Raw genomic sequence first — 18847 nt, 5'->3', positions numbered from 1 at the left:
TCTTGCTAGTTTCTCTTTCAATTTGATAAAACTGTACTGAGTTGATTACATTTTTCCCATGTTTACTTAGTAGCTTATTATCAGTAAGACTAGACAAAAGTGTGAAGAATATAGAATGGCCATTCTTTTGTTTTTGTGCCTTAAGTATTTTGCCTTTTTATTATTACTGTTAACAGGGATAAATGGGTGTAAAAAATGTAATAATTAGTGTTGCAGAGGTCTTACCTTGGACTGGAAAACATTTCTTTAGTGCTTTTTTCTCCAGGGACAACATCAGGAGTATCTCTTTGGGCACCAACAGCAACGACGTGGCCATTCCTCTGACTGGAGTTAAAGAAGCCTCAGCTCTCGACTTTGACGTCTCTGAAAGGAGAATATATTGGACTGACATACAGTCCAAGGTGAGCTGGGCTGTTGAAACCAACCTAAGTTTTGGATTGAGTTTAAATTGCGTAATTTTTGCTGAACCAGATGTATGATAAAACATCAGATTTGAAAAGAGTAGAAGTCAGAATGAACGTTGTGGGCAGTTTGATGTTTGTTTCAGAGGAAGTAAGTTGGACAGTGTTTTTATTCTTTATTTTGGTACATCCATGACCTTGTATTGAACTCTGAATTAGATTTGTCCTCTTACGCCTTTCTCCTTTTTTTTTAGACAATTAGTAGAGCATATATGAATGGCAGCTCAGTAGAACATATCATAGAGTTTGGACTGGACTACCCAGAAGGCATGGCAGTTGACTGGATGGGTCGTAACATCTATTGGGCCGACACAGGCACTAACCGTATCGAGGTGGCCAGGCTGGACGGCCAGTACCGGCAAGTTCTGGTTTGCAAGGATCTTGACAACCCGCGATCGTTGGACAACCCTCGCTCACTGGCACTGCACCCAGCTAAAGGGTATTATTGCATATAATAATTGGGTTCTCATATTGGCTTTACTTGAAGTCAATGGTCATCACTGTTCATTCACGGCAATAACAGCCTAACACCCTTTGATCCCCTATTTGTGTGTATGTGCCAATTCTGTAACACATGGCACTCACTTGTCTCGATAATGTCATTGGCATTTTATTATAACATCCTTTTCTTATGCTTCAGAGAGAGCGGGAGACAGAGAAAGTAGAGAGAAAGTGCACAACAGTGAGGCAATGAGCGCTGCACACAGCTCTACTATCTCATGTGCGTCCCAGGCTAAAACAATGTTCTGTCTCCGCAGATACATGTACTGGACAGAGTGGGGTGGTCGACCTCGTATAGCCAGAGCATACATGGACGGCAGCATCATCATGACCTTGGTTGATAAAGTGGGCCGGGCAAACGGACTGACCATTGACTATGTAGACCATCGACTCTATTGGACCGACTTGGACACATGTATGATCGAAAGCACCAACTTGCAAGGTTTGGATTTACACACTAACATTGCAACAGGGCAGATACATAATAAACAGACCACAACAATTTGAATTAATATCACAAATGGATACAATCAAATTATATGTAACAGAATGTATTTGTTAAACCTTATCCTCCAGATCTTCGAATTCCTCCGCTCCAACCCCTTTAATTTTTACAGATGTATTTTTATTTTGCAGCAGTATTGGAAGAATGTTGACTTCCACACAAACCTCCCTCATCTGCTCTGCCAGATCAGGAGCAGAACGAGGGTGAAATAAAAAAATAAAATACAGCATTATAACCTGTAAAATTTGCAGGAAGTTGTTTGACCCATGGGTCATTGGCAGCAACACTAAAAAGGCTACCTACTGGTGTGTGGCCTTGTGAGCACAGGCATTGGCCAATGCTTTTCATCTCGCCAAACCAATTATCTGATAACTATTTACTTCAAGTCCTTAATGATGGTGTTACTTGATGCTTGGAAGATGACATAGTTATTGGCGGCTATGGCTGAGGGGTAGAGCGGTCATCCTCCAACCTGAAGGTCGGCAGTTCGATCCCCAGTCTTCCCCATCTGCATGCCGAAGCAAGATGCTGAACCCGAATTGCCCCTCATAGAACAACACAAGTGCTGCTAATAGACTAGATGCACTGTATGAATGTGTGTATGAATGGGTGAATGTAAAACTGTACTGTAAAGAGCTTTGAGTGGTCATCAAGACTAGAAAAGCGCTATATAAATACAAAACCATTTACGATTTATTAAGAAAATGAGGAGCTATTTCAATAAAGGTTGTCTCATCCTTTGCAGGCCTTCAGAGAGAGATCATAGTAGACGACCTCCCTCACCCCTTCGGTCTGACCCAATACCAAGATTTTATCTACTGGACAGACTTCAATCTGCGGAGTATTGAGAGAGCGGATAAACGCAGTGGGCTCAACCGCACTGTGGTGTTGCAGGTTTGGAACAAGTTCAAAATCAAGGGTCAAGTTTAGTCAAATTTTCTAACCAAAATATTTGATCAGTGCTGTTATTGTGCTCCTATTTTGTACGTGTATCGGCTTTTATTAAAGGTTTGAGGAGAGGAAGTTATTTGTAAACGTATTTCATGTCTTACTTGCTTTAACATTAAAGCCCAATTCATGCTTCTGCTTCAGAGATCTGTACCATATGTAGAACCCTACGGTGTACCCTGGTTTGCACCTCCCCAAAGATTTAAATACGCGTCAGTGACGCAGACAGCAGGAGCTGTGATTGTCTGACAGACTCGTCGCCATTTTTGAATTGAGTTTAAGGAAAGAACAAAGGCAACGTCTTTCTTTTCTCTCTTATAACTCTTAAAAAGTTTTTGTTTTTCAACATCTATCACCTCCAACTCAAACACGATCCATTTAGTAACACTTACCATTGTTCTATAGTAAACAGAGACGCCAGAGAAGTTGTAAATCAGCATAAAAACTCTACTGCCACTAGCGTTTAATTGCAGTGCGACTCACACACACAACTATGAAAGCTGTGATCTGTGCGGAGGCTCTGTGCGCACCTAAGGCATAGCCTTGACGCAGAAGCATGAATTGGCCTTAAAGGGATAGTTCACAGCAAAATTATAATTCACCCATCTACTCACCCCTTTCCTGATGGAGGGGTTGGTAAAGTGTTTGAGTCCACAAAACAGAGGGAAAAATAGGATTTTCAAGGGTAAACAGTGTTGCAGCCAAATCCAATACAATCGAAGTAAATTGTGACCACTTCTTCAAAAGTTAAAAACATTAGGCATAAACACAAAATGCCTCAATACTGCTCCTGGGGAATAGTGGTGAGTAGATAATGAGTGAATACTTTTTTTTCTGTAATACTGTACTTCATTTGTATTGAATCATTGTGTCCTCAGGGTCAGCTAGAGCTAATGCTAGACATCCTGGTTTTCCACTCATCCCGCCAGGATGGTAGCAATGAGTGCTCCCAAAACAATGGCAACTGTGCCCATCTTTGCCTGGCAACGCCTGCTGGTGCTCAGTGCCGCTGTGCCTCCCACTACACCTTGAACCCTGACGGACGAAACTGTAGCTGTAAGTACAGAGAAGCACAGGATGGCTGAGAATTTATATCCACTGGTTTGAATTCCAGGAGTGACTGTAAAAACGAATGTCTGATGTACAGGTTCTCCACGGCTCTTTAAAAAGACAAATCAAAATTAATAAAAATTAAGATCTTAAATTGTCTTAAATTTAGCATAAATTGGCTGCAAAGTATTAAATTTGCAATTGTCATAGGATATCTGCCTGGACTGTTGCAGGCAGTGTACAGATCCCAAAGTCAGCTCGAGAGTGCTGCTGGCTAGCTTTTATGACTGCGGTCGAGACAGCCTCCACTCCGAAACACATTCAAACTAGCACCCCTTTGTTTCTCTTAATGTCACGGGGAGCTAAGCATGTCATGTTTCCAAAGAGTTTAGGCCTCTACTCTTACTTTCATTCTTACCCCGGTCCTTAGCTTCAGGGACCATAATTCAGAGCGCCTGGGTTGGTTGTATTTGTACGTGTATAAATATATATATATATATATATATATATATATATATATATATACAGTGCTGTGAAAAAGTATTTGCCTCCTTCCTGGTTTCGCATGTTTTTGCATATTTGTTACACTTAAAATGTTTCAGATCATTAAACAAATTTTTATATTAGACAAAGATAAAATGGGTTAGATATAAAATGCAGTTTTTAAATGATGATTTCATTTAAAAAAGCTATCCAAACCTACCTGGCCCTATGCCCAAACTTTTTGGAAGGGTTGCGTCCCGTTTCATCTGGCGTAAAACTAGCATAGCATTTCATAAAAACAACATCATACCAGTAGTGTGATTGTCTGGGGATGCTTTGCAGCTTCAGCACCTGTATGACTTGCCATAATTGATTGAACCATGAATTCTGCCTCTCTACCAGAAAATCCTGAAGGAGAATGTCTGGCCATCAGTTTGTGACCTCAAGCTCAAGCGCACTTGGGTTATGCACAGTGTTGGGGAGTAACGGAATACATGTAACGGCGTTACGTATTTAGAATACAAATTATGAGTAACTGTATTCCGTTACAGTTACAAATTAAAAAGATGGTATTCAGAATACAGTTACATTGTTGAAATCAGTGGATTACATGACGGTACTTCTCTGTTTCACGAGTTTATTCACTCTCTCATAAATCCACCGGCGGCAAAGCCCCCAGGAAGCAGCTGGAGACCAGGGCTGCCGTAAGAGCGCCCGGGCCCCCGGCGGCGTGAAGAAGCCTCACCGCTAACGGCCCGGGACCGTTACAGGCCCGGGACCATGGCTCTGAGAGAGTTCCGTCGCTACCAGAAATCTACGGAGCTGCTGATCCGCAAGCTGCCCTTCCAGCGCCTGGTGAGAGAATACCGACCTGCGCTTCCAGAGCTCCGCTGTAATGGCTCAACAGGAGGCAAGCGAGGCACGCCGGGTTCACACCGGATGCTGAAGCGATGCTGAAGCGCCGGGCAGCGCTAATAATATCACCCGTTGACCCAGTAGTATAAAAGCACATGGTCACTTGTTGCTCCAACAGTCACTGCAACAGCGTCCCAATTTAATGTCATCCATCTTCAAGAACTTCTCCGCTGTTTGCTCCGTTCAATGTCGGGTGTCGAGGGTAAATTACGTATTCTCCACTCAAGCCAATGGGGAGCGCCCCCCCCCCCCCCTCTTTTTTATCTTTATGACTGCTTGTGTGTCTGTATGGATGGGCACAGGGGGGCATTTAATAATGTGATTGGTAAAATTGGTAAAATTAAAACTCCAAGACAACAGAAGGGGAATACAAACTATGGGATGCATACTTTATCATTTATATCATATAAAATATGTCATCAATATCGTTTAAAATAATTTTTCAGTGTGTTTCCTGGCACGATACGCTCGCGTCAAGCGCAAACAAAAATAGACTTGACGCCAAAACGATCGCTGCACGGCGCGAGGCAGCCTTGGCGCAGCGCGGGGCTTCAGCCTCCGGTGGGACCCGCACAGAGGTGGAAGTGGATGGGAGCCGGACATCCAGCTGGCCCGCCGCATCGGCGGAGAGAGAGTTTAAACTGCTGCTGCTCCACTGACTAAAACAACGCCGCAATCATACACTTAAAAAATGCAATACAAACCGGAAGTATTCCAAGTATTCAGAATACGTTACTCAGATTAGTTAATGTAATGGAATACGTTACAGATTACATTTTTGGGCATGTATTCTGTAACGGAATACGTTTTGAAAGTATCCTTCCCAACACTGGTTATGCAGCAGGACAATGATCCGAAACACACCAGCAAGTCCACCTCTAAATGGCTAAAAAAAAACAAAATTAAGGTTTTGGAGTGGCCTAGTCAAAGTCTGGACTTAAATCCGATTGATATGCTGTGGCATGACCTTAAACAAGCCGTTTATACTGAAAAACCCTACAATGTGGCTGAATTAAAACTATTCTGCAAAGAAGAGTGGGCCAAAATTCCTCCACAGCGATGTAAAAGACTCATTGCCAGTTAACGCAAATGCTTGATTGCAGTTGTTGCCGCCAAGGGTGGCACAACCAGTTATTCGTTTTAGGGGGCAATTACTTTTTTACATAGGGCCAGGTAGGTTTGGATAGCTTTTTCCCCTTAATAAATGAAAACATGCTTTAAAAACTGTATTTTATGTTTACTCGGGTTACCTTTGTCTAATATAAAAATTTGTTTAAATGATCTACAACATTTAAGTGTGACAAATATGCAAAAACATAAGAAACCAGGAAGGGGGCAAATACTTTTTCACAGCACTGTATATATATATATACACTGAAAATTAGAGCCTATGTTTTGTCAGGAAAAACATTGTTTCCACTGTGCTTACTCAATTCTTTCTCTTTCTCTGCCTTTGTCTGCAGCGCCCTCCAGTTTCCTGCTCTTCAGTCAAAAGGCCAGCATCAGCAGGATGGTTTTAGGAGAGCAGAGTCCTGATATCATCCTGCCCATCCACGTCTTAAGGAACGTCCGAGCAGTCAGCTATGACCCACTGGACCGCCTTGTCTACTGGCTGGACGGACGACAGAACATAAGAAGGGCCAGAGACGATGGAGCCATGGTACAATTTGCCATGATACACACACTGACAGTTTTTAAAATATATTTTTATCTTCAGCATGTTTCTTCTTGCTGGTAATTTCTTTTCTCAATCACACCCCTGAGACTCTGAAGCTTTTTCCTAGTTGTGTCCTTCCGATTTGGACTAGAGAAAGTAGTATGTGAAGACATATGAGGAGTGTTTACAGTGGAACAAGCCTGTGAATCTTCAAAGATGTGTTAAAATGTTTTTGATTATTTTACAAAACATTAGCACAATATGAATAAATTAATTGTAAAAGTGTTTGAATTGTAATGCATGTGGCTGTGGTAGAGAATGGCTTATATGAAAACTACAACCAAAAGATGTACACAAGCTGATATATAAAACATACAATTCCACTTATACAATTTAAATGCAGACTATGATTAGGACAGTGTCTTCAATGACAGATGGAGACTACTAACAGGCAAATGACTCGAGAAGGGTTAAAAGCTCTTCTAAGTCCCTCTCCCTAGGCCTCTCCTCCATCATGGGTCTCACCACTTACTTTTTGTCCCTTCTATTCCTCCACCACTCCTCCCACTCTATGACACCTTAAAATGATTCTCTGCCTCCCTCTTTAAAAAAGGCTCTTAATTATTATTATTAGTGAATTTCCCTATTGTAGTGAATTTCTCTGTTGTGTGTATCAATAAAGATTTATCTTATCTTATCATTATTGGAGCTTACACTGTGAGGGTTGAGGGTCGATCCACCCCATTCAGATTTCCTCATGATCTGGACCCCCCCATTTTGTATCATATTGAGCGAAAACTCTCTGAGCATAACATTTATGGGAATCTCATGTATATGTAAATAAGCAAACAAATTATGGGAAACATATTAAGACAGAGAGCAGCTAATCCAGCCTAATATGACTTTGAATATGAGATTGCCCACCACACCTTGCTGTGTTTGTCCACAGTCCATGATTGTGAGCAGCACTTTTCAGTCAATGGACAACCAGCTTCATGACCTAAGTCTGGACCCGTACAGCCGCCACATTTACTGGACCTGTGAGACAACCAACACAATCAATGTCCAGAGGATGGATGGACACACTGTGGGTGTGGTCCTGAAGGATGAAACGGACAAGCCCCGGGCCATCATGGTCAGCGCTGAGAAAGGGTGAGCTTATTTGTATTTTTGTTGCTGCTCAAAATAAATGCTTTTTTACTTGACGATATGTGGTACTCTATGTAGGGAAGGAATTTATTGCAATCCCACAAGTTATTAGAACTGTATAACGGAACATACTGGTGTATCACAGTGAGAATAGAATGAGTGCCCTCTAGTGTGTAAATGTGCCTTTGTCCCACTGCAGGTACATGTATTTCACCACAGTGCAAGAGCGCTCAGCTAAAATTGAAGGCGCCAGTCTGGACGGGACAGAGAGAGAATCTCTGTTTACCACTGGTCTAATTAGACCAGTAGCTCTGGCTCTGGACAATAAACTGGGGAAACTGTTCTGGGTCGATGCTGACCTTAAACGCATTGAGAGCAGTGATCTTACAGGTGAGTCAACAGAAACACAAATTATTGTTTAATTAGACCACTAGATTGAACTGAATCTCTTCAGATTAATTTGCAGAAAGAGAAATATAAATGTCTGTTTTGTACTAAATTTGTTATTGTTTATTATCATCATCTTTAAACTCTGTGAAAGGAGAGCTGGAGATTCTTCTCACCAGTCTGTTGTTGCTTAGCTGTGCAGTCAGGTAAAAAGATATAAAAAAAATTGTAATAGCACTGTCTCATCATTAATTAAATCATCTTTCCTGTCAGTTGTGTGGACAAATAAATGAACATATGTATGTGTAAAGAACACAGATAAATAAAATAATGATCTGCGTGGCTATACCACCTTTGCTCTTATTTGACCTCGAAAGGTGAGTAGGGCTGCTGGGCCTGGTTAGTACTGGAAAGGGAGACTGCCTGGGAATATCAGGGGCTGTTAGCTTAACAATAATTATAATTGTTATTATTATTATTTTTATTTTAACTGGTGCTGCTATCATAAATAACATAATTCGAACTGTAAATATTATGCGTATTATAACAACCAGTCTGACAGCTTAATATGACAGTTAAACAACTGTTCCTGGTTTTCCTCTTCTGTCTTTCCCCCGATCCTTTTTTCCACCCACGTCTCCTCTCTTGCCAATTTTCCTCCTCTCACCCCAACCTGTCAAAGTAGATGGCCAACCACATCGGGTCTACCTCTGCTAGAGTTTTTTTCTGGTTAATGGTGGGGTTTTTCGTTCATTTCGTGTTTGCTCATTGTGGGAATTGTTTAGTTTCTCAACAATTTTCTATTTTAATTAAATAATAGTTAAACAGTCTCCTCTGGTACCTATCTGTCTGATTCAGAATGAGAACTAACGAATTTTTCCATTTATCACTTAAATCCCAGTCACACTATGTAACTATGAAAGTGTGAGTGTCAGAGATGTTGTAATTTGTTTTAAATTAATAAATAATTAATTTTGTGTATATCTTAATCTCTCTCTGTAAGTATATATTTAAAGCATTACATTTTTGTTATCAGAAATCTAGACAGGTTCGTCAGGTTTACTTATTTCTTATTCATAAGATTTCACATGGACATTACTCCCACTCCTCCAGGAGCCAATCGCATCGTCCTCCAGGATTCCAACATTCTCCAGCCAATGGGGCTGACAGTCCTGGGAGGCCATCTGTACTGGATCGACCGGCAGCAGCAAATGATAGAGAGGGTGGACAAACTGACAGGAGATGGACGCACACGCATTCAGGGACGGATATCATACCTGACCTCCATCCATGCTGTGGAAGAGATGGACCCACAGGAATTTGGTATGGACCTCTGCCGCTCTGACACATGGACTGAGTAATTTATTTTAGCAAGCTGTGCTAATGGCTTTGTTTAAAGTACTAATTTAGCAGGAAAGCATCTATTTTTGAGTAAGAACTATTTTTTCTCTCCAGCATCCCACCCTTGTTCCCGTGACAATGGAGGTTGTTCTCATATCTGCATTGCTAAGGGTGATGGTACACCCCGCTGCTCCTGTCCAATGCACCTGGTGTTACTGCAGGATCTGCTGCGCTGTGGAGGTAAACATTTGTGATGTGAATCATGGTGCATTCTAACCAAAATTCTCTCCCTAGTCATAATTCTGTGAGGCTTGTCAAGTCAAACTGACCTGTCCTCTTTAGGTTCAGGTTTCAGTCTGATATAACTCACTTGTGAATTCAGGAGGATCTCCAGTGTCCAGTCAGTGTGATGGGTGGTGGTGGGTTTAAACTCTTGTTTGTTGTAAATGCACAGACAGAGATTAGGACACTACATTTTTAGTGTCCTAATCTCTGTCTGTTTGTAAAAAAAAAACCTGAATAATCAAACCATTTTTTACTGTTATTAGCATGCTATTATGATAATCTGGTTGTTTATGTTTACAATCATACCCACAATAACCCCCCTCGCTGTTGGACACACCATGGCAGTGGATTTGCAGGCTCTGATCTCTATGGTCTCCTGACATTCTGTGTTCAATCCTTCCATTTGCATTTTATATTATGTCCTTGTCCTCTTCTCCAACACACAATGAACAAACAATGCCTCTGTTGTCTTTGTCAGAGCCTCCCACTTGCTCCACAGAGCAGTTCACCTGCTCCACAGGGGAGATCGACTGTATTCCAATGGCTTGGCGGTGTGATGGTGTTACTGAATGTGAAGACGGTAGTGATGAGGAGAACTGTCCTGTGTGCTCAGCCTTCCAGTTCCTGTGTGATAAAGGAGGCTGTATTGATGCTCAGAGGCGCTGCAACGGTGAACCAGACTGTGCTGATGACACTGATGAGCAAGACTGTGAAAGTAGGTTTACACTTGAAACAGTGGTTATTATCTAAGCTGACATGTGACTATTAGCTACCACAAAATTATAAATATTATTTATTAAAAAAATGTCATGTTGCTGAGGAATAGTGCTGCAGTCACAGTCCTACATACCCCTTCCTATGTTCATCTAAGAAAAATAAGATGTGTTAATGTGTGCTCTTGGATTTGAAAACTGAATTATAAACTGATTATAAAACTGCAATCCATGCCCACAGATTTGCAAATGACTTCTGTTTGTAGAGACAATCCATTCCAAGAGAAAAATAAGTGATTCGTATTATGGTCAAGTAATACATGTCCAAAGTAAAAGAAGCTAACTAGACAGGCCATCAGTTTTTTAACAACTATAAATTATATATATATATATATTTGATCACTTCTGTAGGAGCTATTTTATTTGTTTGATAAGTTGTGCTATTTTATTTTGTGCATCTATAAATGTAGACACTAGGGGGCACTAAGCACCACACCAGGCAGGATTCAGGATAAAGGTAGCAGGTATGTTAATGTCAGGGGAAGCACCAGTGAGGTAAATGGGTTTTTACCAGAGCATGAAGAGAAAAACCAGTATGTTTGCCTCTGAACTGGAAAATGAATATCAACCAAAACATGAATCTTGCCTGGACAATCGACTTCTTAATTACCTGAGTACAATCCAACTGAAGTGGTGCTTCAGTGGCTTGTTTGAGTTAATTTTGCCGAATTTTTTTTTTTTGACAGACAGCTACAACTTCTATTAAAGAAGTAACATGTATGCAGCATATCAATGTGTCTCCAATTTGTTTATCCTCGGTTGCAGCTATTTGCCCTCCCAATCAGTTCCGCTGCAGTGACAACCAGTGCATCACCAAGAAACAACAGTGTGACAACTACTCTGACTGTCCCGACGGATCAGATGAGCTTGCTTGTGGTAAAAACATTGAAAATCTCCTACAACATATCATATAGTGTAAAACCATGTGTAGACCAGCCATTTTATATTTTTCCTCCATATGTAGAGAATGTGTCACCTCCCTCCAGTGGCATCCCCAACACGGGGCCCAACACCATTGGTCCAGTCATTGCCATCATCCTGCTGGTCTTTGTTATCGGGGCAGCTTATTTTGTTTGCCAGCGTGTGGTGTGTCGTCGCTACAAGGGCCCTAGTGGGACTTTTCCTCATGAGTACATTGGTGGTACGCCCCATGTACCCCTCAACTTCATCTCCCCAAGCAGCTCCCAGCATGGCACCTTCCAAGGTAAGATCAAACACTAAAATAGTGATGATTTTACTGACACACAATATCAGTAACATGTTATTGTCTCGGTAAAAATGTGAATTTCTGTGTGCAGGGATTTCTTGTGGAAAGTCCATGATGAGCTCGGTCAGCCTGATGGGAAGCAACAGCAGTGGAGCACCCCTCTATGACAGGAACCACGTGACTGGAGCATCATCTAGCAGCTCATCATCTACCAAGGGAGCCTTCTACCCTCAGGTATACACACACACACACACACACACACACACACACAACACACACATCACACACACACACACACACACACACACACACTACACACCACACACACACACACACACACACCACACACACACAAACACACTGGTCTATTGCTCTTCTCTCTCAACCGTCAAATAAAATAAAGATATTTCATTTGTAGATCCTAAACCCACCTCCGTCCCCGGCTACTGATCGCTCTCTCTACAACACAGAGATCTTCTACTCTTCCAACAGTCCGTCTACCACCAGATCATACAGGTAATACAAACTGTCTCATATAGACAATATCCGTCTGACCAGCAAATGTCTGATTAAAAATCTTCTGCATCCAGCATTGGCTCCCATGTAAGTTCAGTGCTGGACTGGTTTTGCTATTCCAGAAGTTATTCAGCTCCATTTTCCTGTCTTCTAAATTCATGGGTCGGAGGCATTACATTTGGAGTTGTTGTTTATCCAATTCTTGTGAACATGATATCTGAAGAACACCTTCTTTAGCCAGTCATTGTTGGAAATTGGTGAAGCCAGATTATGGACACTAGTATTGGTGGTGTATTCTTTCATATTGTCATAAAACCTAGATACACATCTGTGGCACTTTATGTTTGATGTTTTGAAACAGCCTTTGATTTTGTAAGAAAAAAAATTGCCTACGGCAAAACTTATCTGCGGACCCCTGCACTGTAGTATCCTCATTAGTGTTGAAATAAGTTTTAATACAGGTTAAATGTTATAGAGCCTAAACCCTGTTCTAAACTAACACTATGTCTCCCCCCAATCAGACCTTACCATCCAGTCCGTGGCACTGCCCCGCCTACTACACCCTGCAGCACTGATGTCTGTGACAGTGACTACAACCCCCACCACCTGCCGGCTGGGCTGGCATCATCAACAGGCCGGTGGAAGGCCATGGGCCATGGCAGCCACGGCAAACACACCAAATACTACATGGACCTTAACTCAGACTCTGACCCCTACCCTCCACCCCCCACTCCCCGTTCCCAGTACCTGTCAGCTGAGGACAGTTGCCCCCCATCCCCTTCCACAGAGCACTCCTACTTTCACCTCTGCCCCCCTCCTCCCTCACCCTGCACCGACTCCTTGTGACCCTCTAACAGCCCAAGAGGAAGGAAAGGACAGAGTATGCTTGCCTCATTCAGAAGTAGCCTTGTCTGGCCCACTGGGAAAGAACTAATGTGCCAACCTTAGCCCTGAGTGGCTCACACATGCTGTTTTATCTCAACTGCTTAGGCTTTAGTGCCTTGTTCAAGGTTCCTATGTCCCCATTTGTTCATATCATTATTCCAGTCTTCCTGGAGCTCTCAGGGTGACCATCATTTGATCAGTTTGTCTCCCATGTGCTCTGCTCTAACATTCTCTCACTGGTGGCCGAAGGTTCAAGGTCCTCTTTCCTTTCTAAAGAACACCAAAAGGAGATGGTGGTTATAAACAGCGAGCAGTTCCCACTTTAATTTTCACTCCTCCATAATAAGAAAAATTTGATTTGCTGGGAAACAAAATGTCAAGCCTTCCCTCTGTCCAAATTTGAGCCCAACTCCTGGCCTCCCCTAAAATCACTGACTTAGAGAGTCATCAAAAGGCACTGCTGTTGTCTGGAAACCATAGGTCCAATGCCACATGTTATAAAATAAGAACAAGCAAAAGGATGGAAACCTTGCACCCCCACTTCTAACTTCCTGCCATTTGTCTTCTCCTTCCTCAAAGCATCCTTTTTGGCAGACCAACAACATGACTGTATAAAGGATTTGAAATAATTGAACAAAAAAAGATTATAGAGGAATTATTTTGCTATTTTGTTCATGCTGGCTGATCCACTCTGGCTGAGAAAACAAGCTGGGGATAGATGGATTAGAGGACAACATACAAGACTTTTGCTTATCATAGGATATTAGATAACCTATATAGATGATGACTGAATAAATGTGTAGAATTATGAATGGATGAGTGGGTGGATAGATCAGAGCCAATATCCAAGTGTGAAATATCTTGTACATTATTTTTAAATTGGGTCTCTCATCATTTCAAATTGGGAATTCTATATAGTTCAATATCGGGTCTTTTGAATTGGTAGATCTTTCTCATGCCAACTAAGACATCTGCCTTCAGTCTCATGAAATGACTACATGACAACAATATACCAAATTAATATCAACATGTACAGCTATTGAACATATGTGTTATGAGTGAAGGATGGATGCTTTTCATTGTGAATCTGAACCTCTTCCATCAACTTTTCTTCACTCTCATCATTCTGTTTACCATAAGTATGTTTGCTGCTATTGTGTACATTCTATCCCAGTTACTATAACATATAATTTCACAGAAAGCCCACTTCCATACTGGCAGTATCTCTTGAAGCTATTTTACAGTTAATAACAAATTATTTTTATATCAACATTTATTTGTATTTTCTTTTGTGTGTCGTTCATTATGTATGTTTCTATGTCACTCTCAATGCTTATATTTTTTTGGAAATAGTAAAGTGAAAGGTTGAAAGACTGTTGAGACATTTTACTGGGAGTAGTTCAAAAAAGTGATTGAAGGTTTCAGTGCGCTTTCAGATAATTCAACCCTGATGTCTATCAAATAACTTTGGGTCTTGATCATACAACATTGAGAATATAGGACGACATGTTGACTATCCCTTGTACGTTTGAAGGTCGTCTGCACAATTTAGGGGCATAACTGTGCATCTTAGCCCCATGCAGTTATGGGCTTGTTATCAATTATACAGGCCAAACTTGAGGGTATACTGAGGCTAAAGATAAATCTGACTGGCTACTGGCTTGTATGGCAGTATTATGAAGCCATGTTGCTCAGTAGATAATTGCCCCTATGCCTTTTAAAACTAAAGACTTTACCTTTTTTGAACATAGGACCAGATGAAAAATATGTAATGCATGTTCTGCCACACTGATTAATGCCTACTGCCAGTTGATGTAATCAAACGTTAGTGACCACAAGCAAATGTTCTGGACACATCCTCAGTTGTGTACCTTAGTGTCATCAGGTGTTTCGGGTCTAGTCCCTGCCCCTGTCTTGCTTGAGTGACAGCCTTTGCATATCTTGCTGCCTCTACTTACTGCCTGATTTCCAGTACTATCATCTTCCCCGCTCTGAAGGAGTTGCCTTGTTGCACAGGGGTCTCCTCTGACCTAGGCCCAAACAACCTCTTCCCCGTTGAAAGTGGCCCACAATGTCAGCGTGTTCGAGTGCTGCTTTTGCTTGTTGAGTTGCATCTTTTGGTGTCAATTTCTGTCCTGTTGTCAAGGATGGTCCAACAGCCTGTATAGATTTGTCTCAGGACTCTGAGAGAGTCAACTCCAGCCTTGTTTTGGTGCATTTAAACTCTTCTACCAAACTTGAGATAGGCAGCTCGACAATGAGGAACGACCTGTCCATACAGGCCGATGTTGCTCATTTCTCACATAGGAATTGATCATCCTCTCCATGTTCTCAACTTCTGTGATAGGATCACAACTACTGTATGTGGCCACATCATTCGGGGGAATGGCCAAACTCTAAGCACCAGAGCTTTAACTTACTAGGAAGTATGGACTGGTCGATATTCTTAAGACCTTTGTTGACATCCTGCTTCAGTTGCTGGACCTGCTCGCAGTCTTTGAGGCTTACATCATAGCATGGCTTTTTATTGGTTTCTCAGACACTGTTGGAAAGGGTTCTCCATTGATGTAGAACCTATGGTGTGATCTCTTACATTTGCTTATTGAGATGCTTCTTGAGTTTGATGGATTGATACTCATTCTGGCCCATGTGATGTTGTCATCAAGTTTCCCTCGCAACCGTGTAGGCCATGATTGGTGTTAATCAGAACCCCAGACTGTTGTCGCTTGGCACCTACTACCCATTTTGAAGCTCTAATAATCACCTCTCTAGCCCCAGTGAAATCTAGTGGGGAGATAGTGCAGCCAAACATGCTGCCCACTTGGATACGCTGCCATATGGTGGTAAAATCTGGTGTGAAGCAGAATTGCAGATCTTCCAAGTAGGCTTTAAACAAATTTGTGATGGTTTCTGGTACTTCTAAGAAGCCGGAAGCAGCCCAGAGGACACGGTGGTACTGACCCGAATGCATTAGTGAGATCTAGGAAGATGACGATTAGATCTCTCTTCTCACTTTTGGCTGATTGGATTTGTTACCAGATCATGCTAGTGTGTTCTAAACATCCAGAGAACCATGGAATTCCCGCTTTTGTAACCGTTGTATCCACCAGCTTGTTTTTCACCAGATAGCTTTTTCGTGTCAGCCTTTGGGCTATGAAAATAAAGAAGACCTGGCCTTCTACATTGAAGAGACTGATGGGTCGAAATTGGCTGATTGAGGATTCCTCCTCTTTTGGTATCAGTACTCATTCAGCTCTGCGCCAAGACTTGGGTACTTTTTGGCTTCACCCATGCCAAACATTAATTTCTTCAAGAAGCGTAGAACATTAGGAGCATTTTTTTATACCCTGTACAGGACACTGTTGGGGCCTGGGGCTGATGATGCTCTTGCCCGCCGCACTGTGCTCTCCACTTCTTTCCATTTCGGAGGGCTCACATCCATTTGGCTGCTCAATAGGTGGGATATCATTAAAATATCTATCGGATCATGTCTGCCTGGGTCAAAGGGTAATCAGTCCAGGTGCTCCTCTATGTCCTGCTTTGAGGTCCTCAGGGTTCCTCCCTTCTTTGCAGTGAAGAGGACATTCACGAACATGATGGGGTCTTGAAAGAAACGGGTTCTTTGTCGTTGTTTTCTTTTCCGAGCTGTTCTTAGGCGCTCTGCCCGCCTTAAGGTTGTCAGTCGGCTCTTGATGTTCTGCCGCAGTATGTTAATTCCCTCCTTCTGCTCCTCTGATGCTTTCTTCCAATGCTTTTTAAGCTGCCTCTTCTCTTGTACCTTATGTTCTATTTCCAGCTTCCTTCTAGACTTGGTTTCCATTGTTGGTGTTATCCGTTCTTTCTGTGTCACTCCAACATGTTCCGTTCTGAAGTTATAAATGACGTTACCCATCCTTTCAAGTTTTGTCTCAACTTTGTCCTTTATCTTTTCCAGGATAGTGCTTAGGTCTGCATTGATGGGCTCCCATTTGGCTTTTTCTGATGCTCCAGGTCAGGTTACATTTGGTTGGTAAAGGTTTCTTCTACCTTGTTGCTTGAGATAACCTCCTGAGATACAGGGGGACTGATGTACTGCGAACTTTGGGTTGAGTCAGGTCGCTCTCGACTGACTTGATTGACTTCTTAGAAAGTAATGCGCTCTTTCGATCAAGCACTTCTTTCTTTGGTGTATTTTTAGGCCCTTGGCAGATATTATTTTCCTCCAGCCACAGGGACACACCTGGAGCTTATTGTCTGATTCTGTCATGTTAGCTTCTTGAATTGTGCTTGTCTTCATCTTTGTTGTGAGTCGTCTTCCGCCCCAACTCTCACTGACTCTGGGTGTATTTTTCGTTTAGTTGCTTTTGTAGCCATTAGTTTGTTTCTCCGAATACCAAGTCATATTGGATCCCGCCAGTATGGGTAGGTAACCCATGCCAGCCCTGGTGGGGTCTATACCCTCCAGCCAGCTTTTTTTCCTCCCCGCCACAAGGTATTTCCCTTGTTGTCAGCTATTCTGCTCATAGCGGTCACTGGATGAATCCACCTACAAAAAAGAAGTTCAAACCCTTTTTACTTACACACCTTAACACACCTGGCCAGTCTCTGTGTAAAGTATGCAATAAAAGCTGTTTTATAATCTGTTAGACAGCACAGTTAATACCTTTGGCCTGACTGCAATTTTTGCCGCAAGATTTCTGAACAACCACTGCACATTCACGTGAGGTTCTTCTGGTACTTAGTCTTATGATCTGATAAATGAAGAGGCAACATGATGCTTAAGGGAATAAACCATTTTGGTTTTCAATTCCTCTTGAAAACCAAAAAACAAAACACCTTGCTGTGGTTTGAACACACATCTTTCAGATATTAAAAAAGATATTTATCATTTATATCATGCCAACATTCAAACTGGTAGACCGAACTGATATGTTGATGTGATGGAAGTAGAAAGCAACATTTACTTGATTTAGATATTTTTTTGTTTTTTTTCTATAAAAACAAGACTGGGACCACATCATCAAAGTCACTGTACAGATTGTATCATTTACTAACTAATTGTTCATCTTCACAGTTAATTGTTTCAAGTTTAGATTTAGGCTTTGAATGTTTTTATATTCAGCCTGCTGTCACTCCAGCACATAGTAAATATCAGCTCAAGATACTACACCAAAACAGCGGGAACATATAGAACAAAACCTCCTCTAGGACAAAGATTTCAATGTAATTTGACTGTTGAGAGATAAGAGCAATCTGTGTGCGCGCGCACACATGCATGTGTTTGGCTCCAAGCAGCCCATTTTTAAGGGGTGTATAGGCACCAAATCAAGCCACTGTCAGCGAAACTCCTTAGACACTGTTTTTGTTCTCTCAGCAAATTGTTTGTGTCTATTTTTCTCTTGTGACCGTTTTTTTTTGTATCAGAAGCATTTTATATAATAAAGGTTCTATTTTAAGGAACATTGTGTCTGTCCTAGGTACATGAATTAATGTTTTGACTGCTAATCTATGATATTAAATGGCACTTGTAGCAAAAAATTTCACAGCAGAGATTTTTACATGTCTCTGTAGGAAAAATGTAGGAATTTAAGGGAACATTTTTTTTTTAAATGTTACAATGTGGCTTTTAGAAGTAACATTAGACAGGTTGATGAAATGAGAAAAAAATCTTGAAAATAAATGAATGGGAATTGTCAGTCTTAAAAGAGCGAACATCAATCATTGCTAAAAGCTTTGATAAAAATAAAGATTGCACGCTTTAAGAAGGGATTTAAATAAACTAAAGATTTATTCGATCTAAATTCA

The 18847-nt window shown here is 41.6% G+C and overlaps 1 protein-coding gene across 1 annotated transcript in view; it reads left to right on the top strand.

Moving 5' to 3' along the window:
• The window catches only part of lrp5 (low density lipoprotein receptor-related protein 5), a 74249-nt gene extending 55747 nt beyond the window's left edge, over positions 1 to 18502 (top strand). Inside the window, exons 14-29 of the mRNA XM_061077103.1 lie at positions 266 to 401; positions 656 to 900; positions 1220 to 1404; positions 2213 to 2361; positions 3294 to 3471; positions 6327 to 6523; positions 7470 to 7672; positions 7869 to 8059; positions 9170 to 9379; positions 9512 to 9637; positions 10161 to 10397; positions 11221 to 11331; positions 11420 to 11659; positions 11754 to 11896; positions 12081 to 12178; positions 12700 to 18502. Coding sequence (XP_060933086.1) covers positions 266 to 401; positions 656 to 900; positions 1220 to 1404; positions 2213 to 2361; positions 3294 to 3471; positions 6327 to 6523; positions 7470 to 7672; positions 7869 to 8059; positions 9170 to 9379; positions 9512 to 9637; positions 10161 to 10397; positions 11221 to 11331; positions 11420 to 11659; positions 11754 to 11896; positions 12081 to 12178; positions 12700 to 13024 — 2974 coding nt within the window. The 3' untranslated portion in view covers positions 13025 to 18502. The remainder of the gene's footprint in view (positions 1 to 265; positions 402 to 655; positions 901 to 1219; positions 1405 to 2212; positions 2362 to 3293; positions 3472 to 6326; positions 6524 to 7469; positions 7673 to 7868; positions 8060 to 9169; positions 9380 to 9511; positions 9638 to 10160; positions 10398 to 11220; positions 11332 to 11419; positions 11660 to 11753; positions 11897 to 12080; positions 12179 to 12699) is intronic.
• Positions 18503 to 18847: the final 345 nt, after the last annotated feature.

This window comes from Limanda limanda, chromosome 8, assembly GCF_963576545.1.
Source record: "Limanda limanda chromosome 8, fLimLim1.1, whole genome shotgun sequence".
NCBI lineage: Eukaryota > Metazoa > Chordata > Actinopteri > Pleuronectiformes > Pleuronectidae > Limanda > Limanda limanda.
The sequence above is the reverse complement of the archived record's forward strand: the minus strand, read 5'-3'. Positions and strand labels throughout refer to the sequence as shown.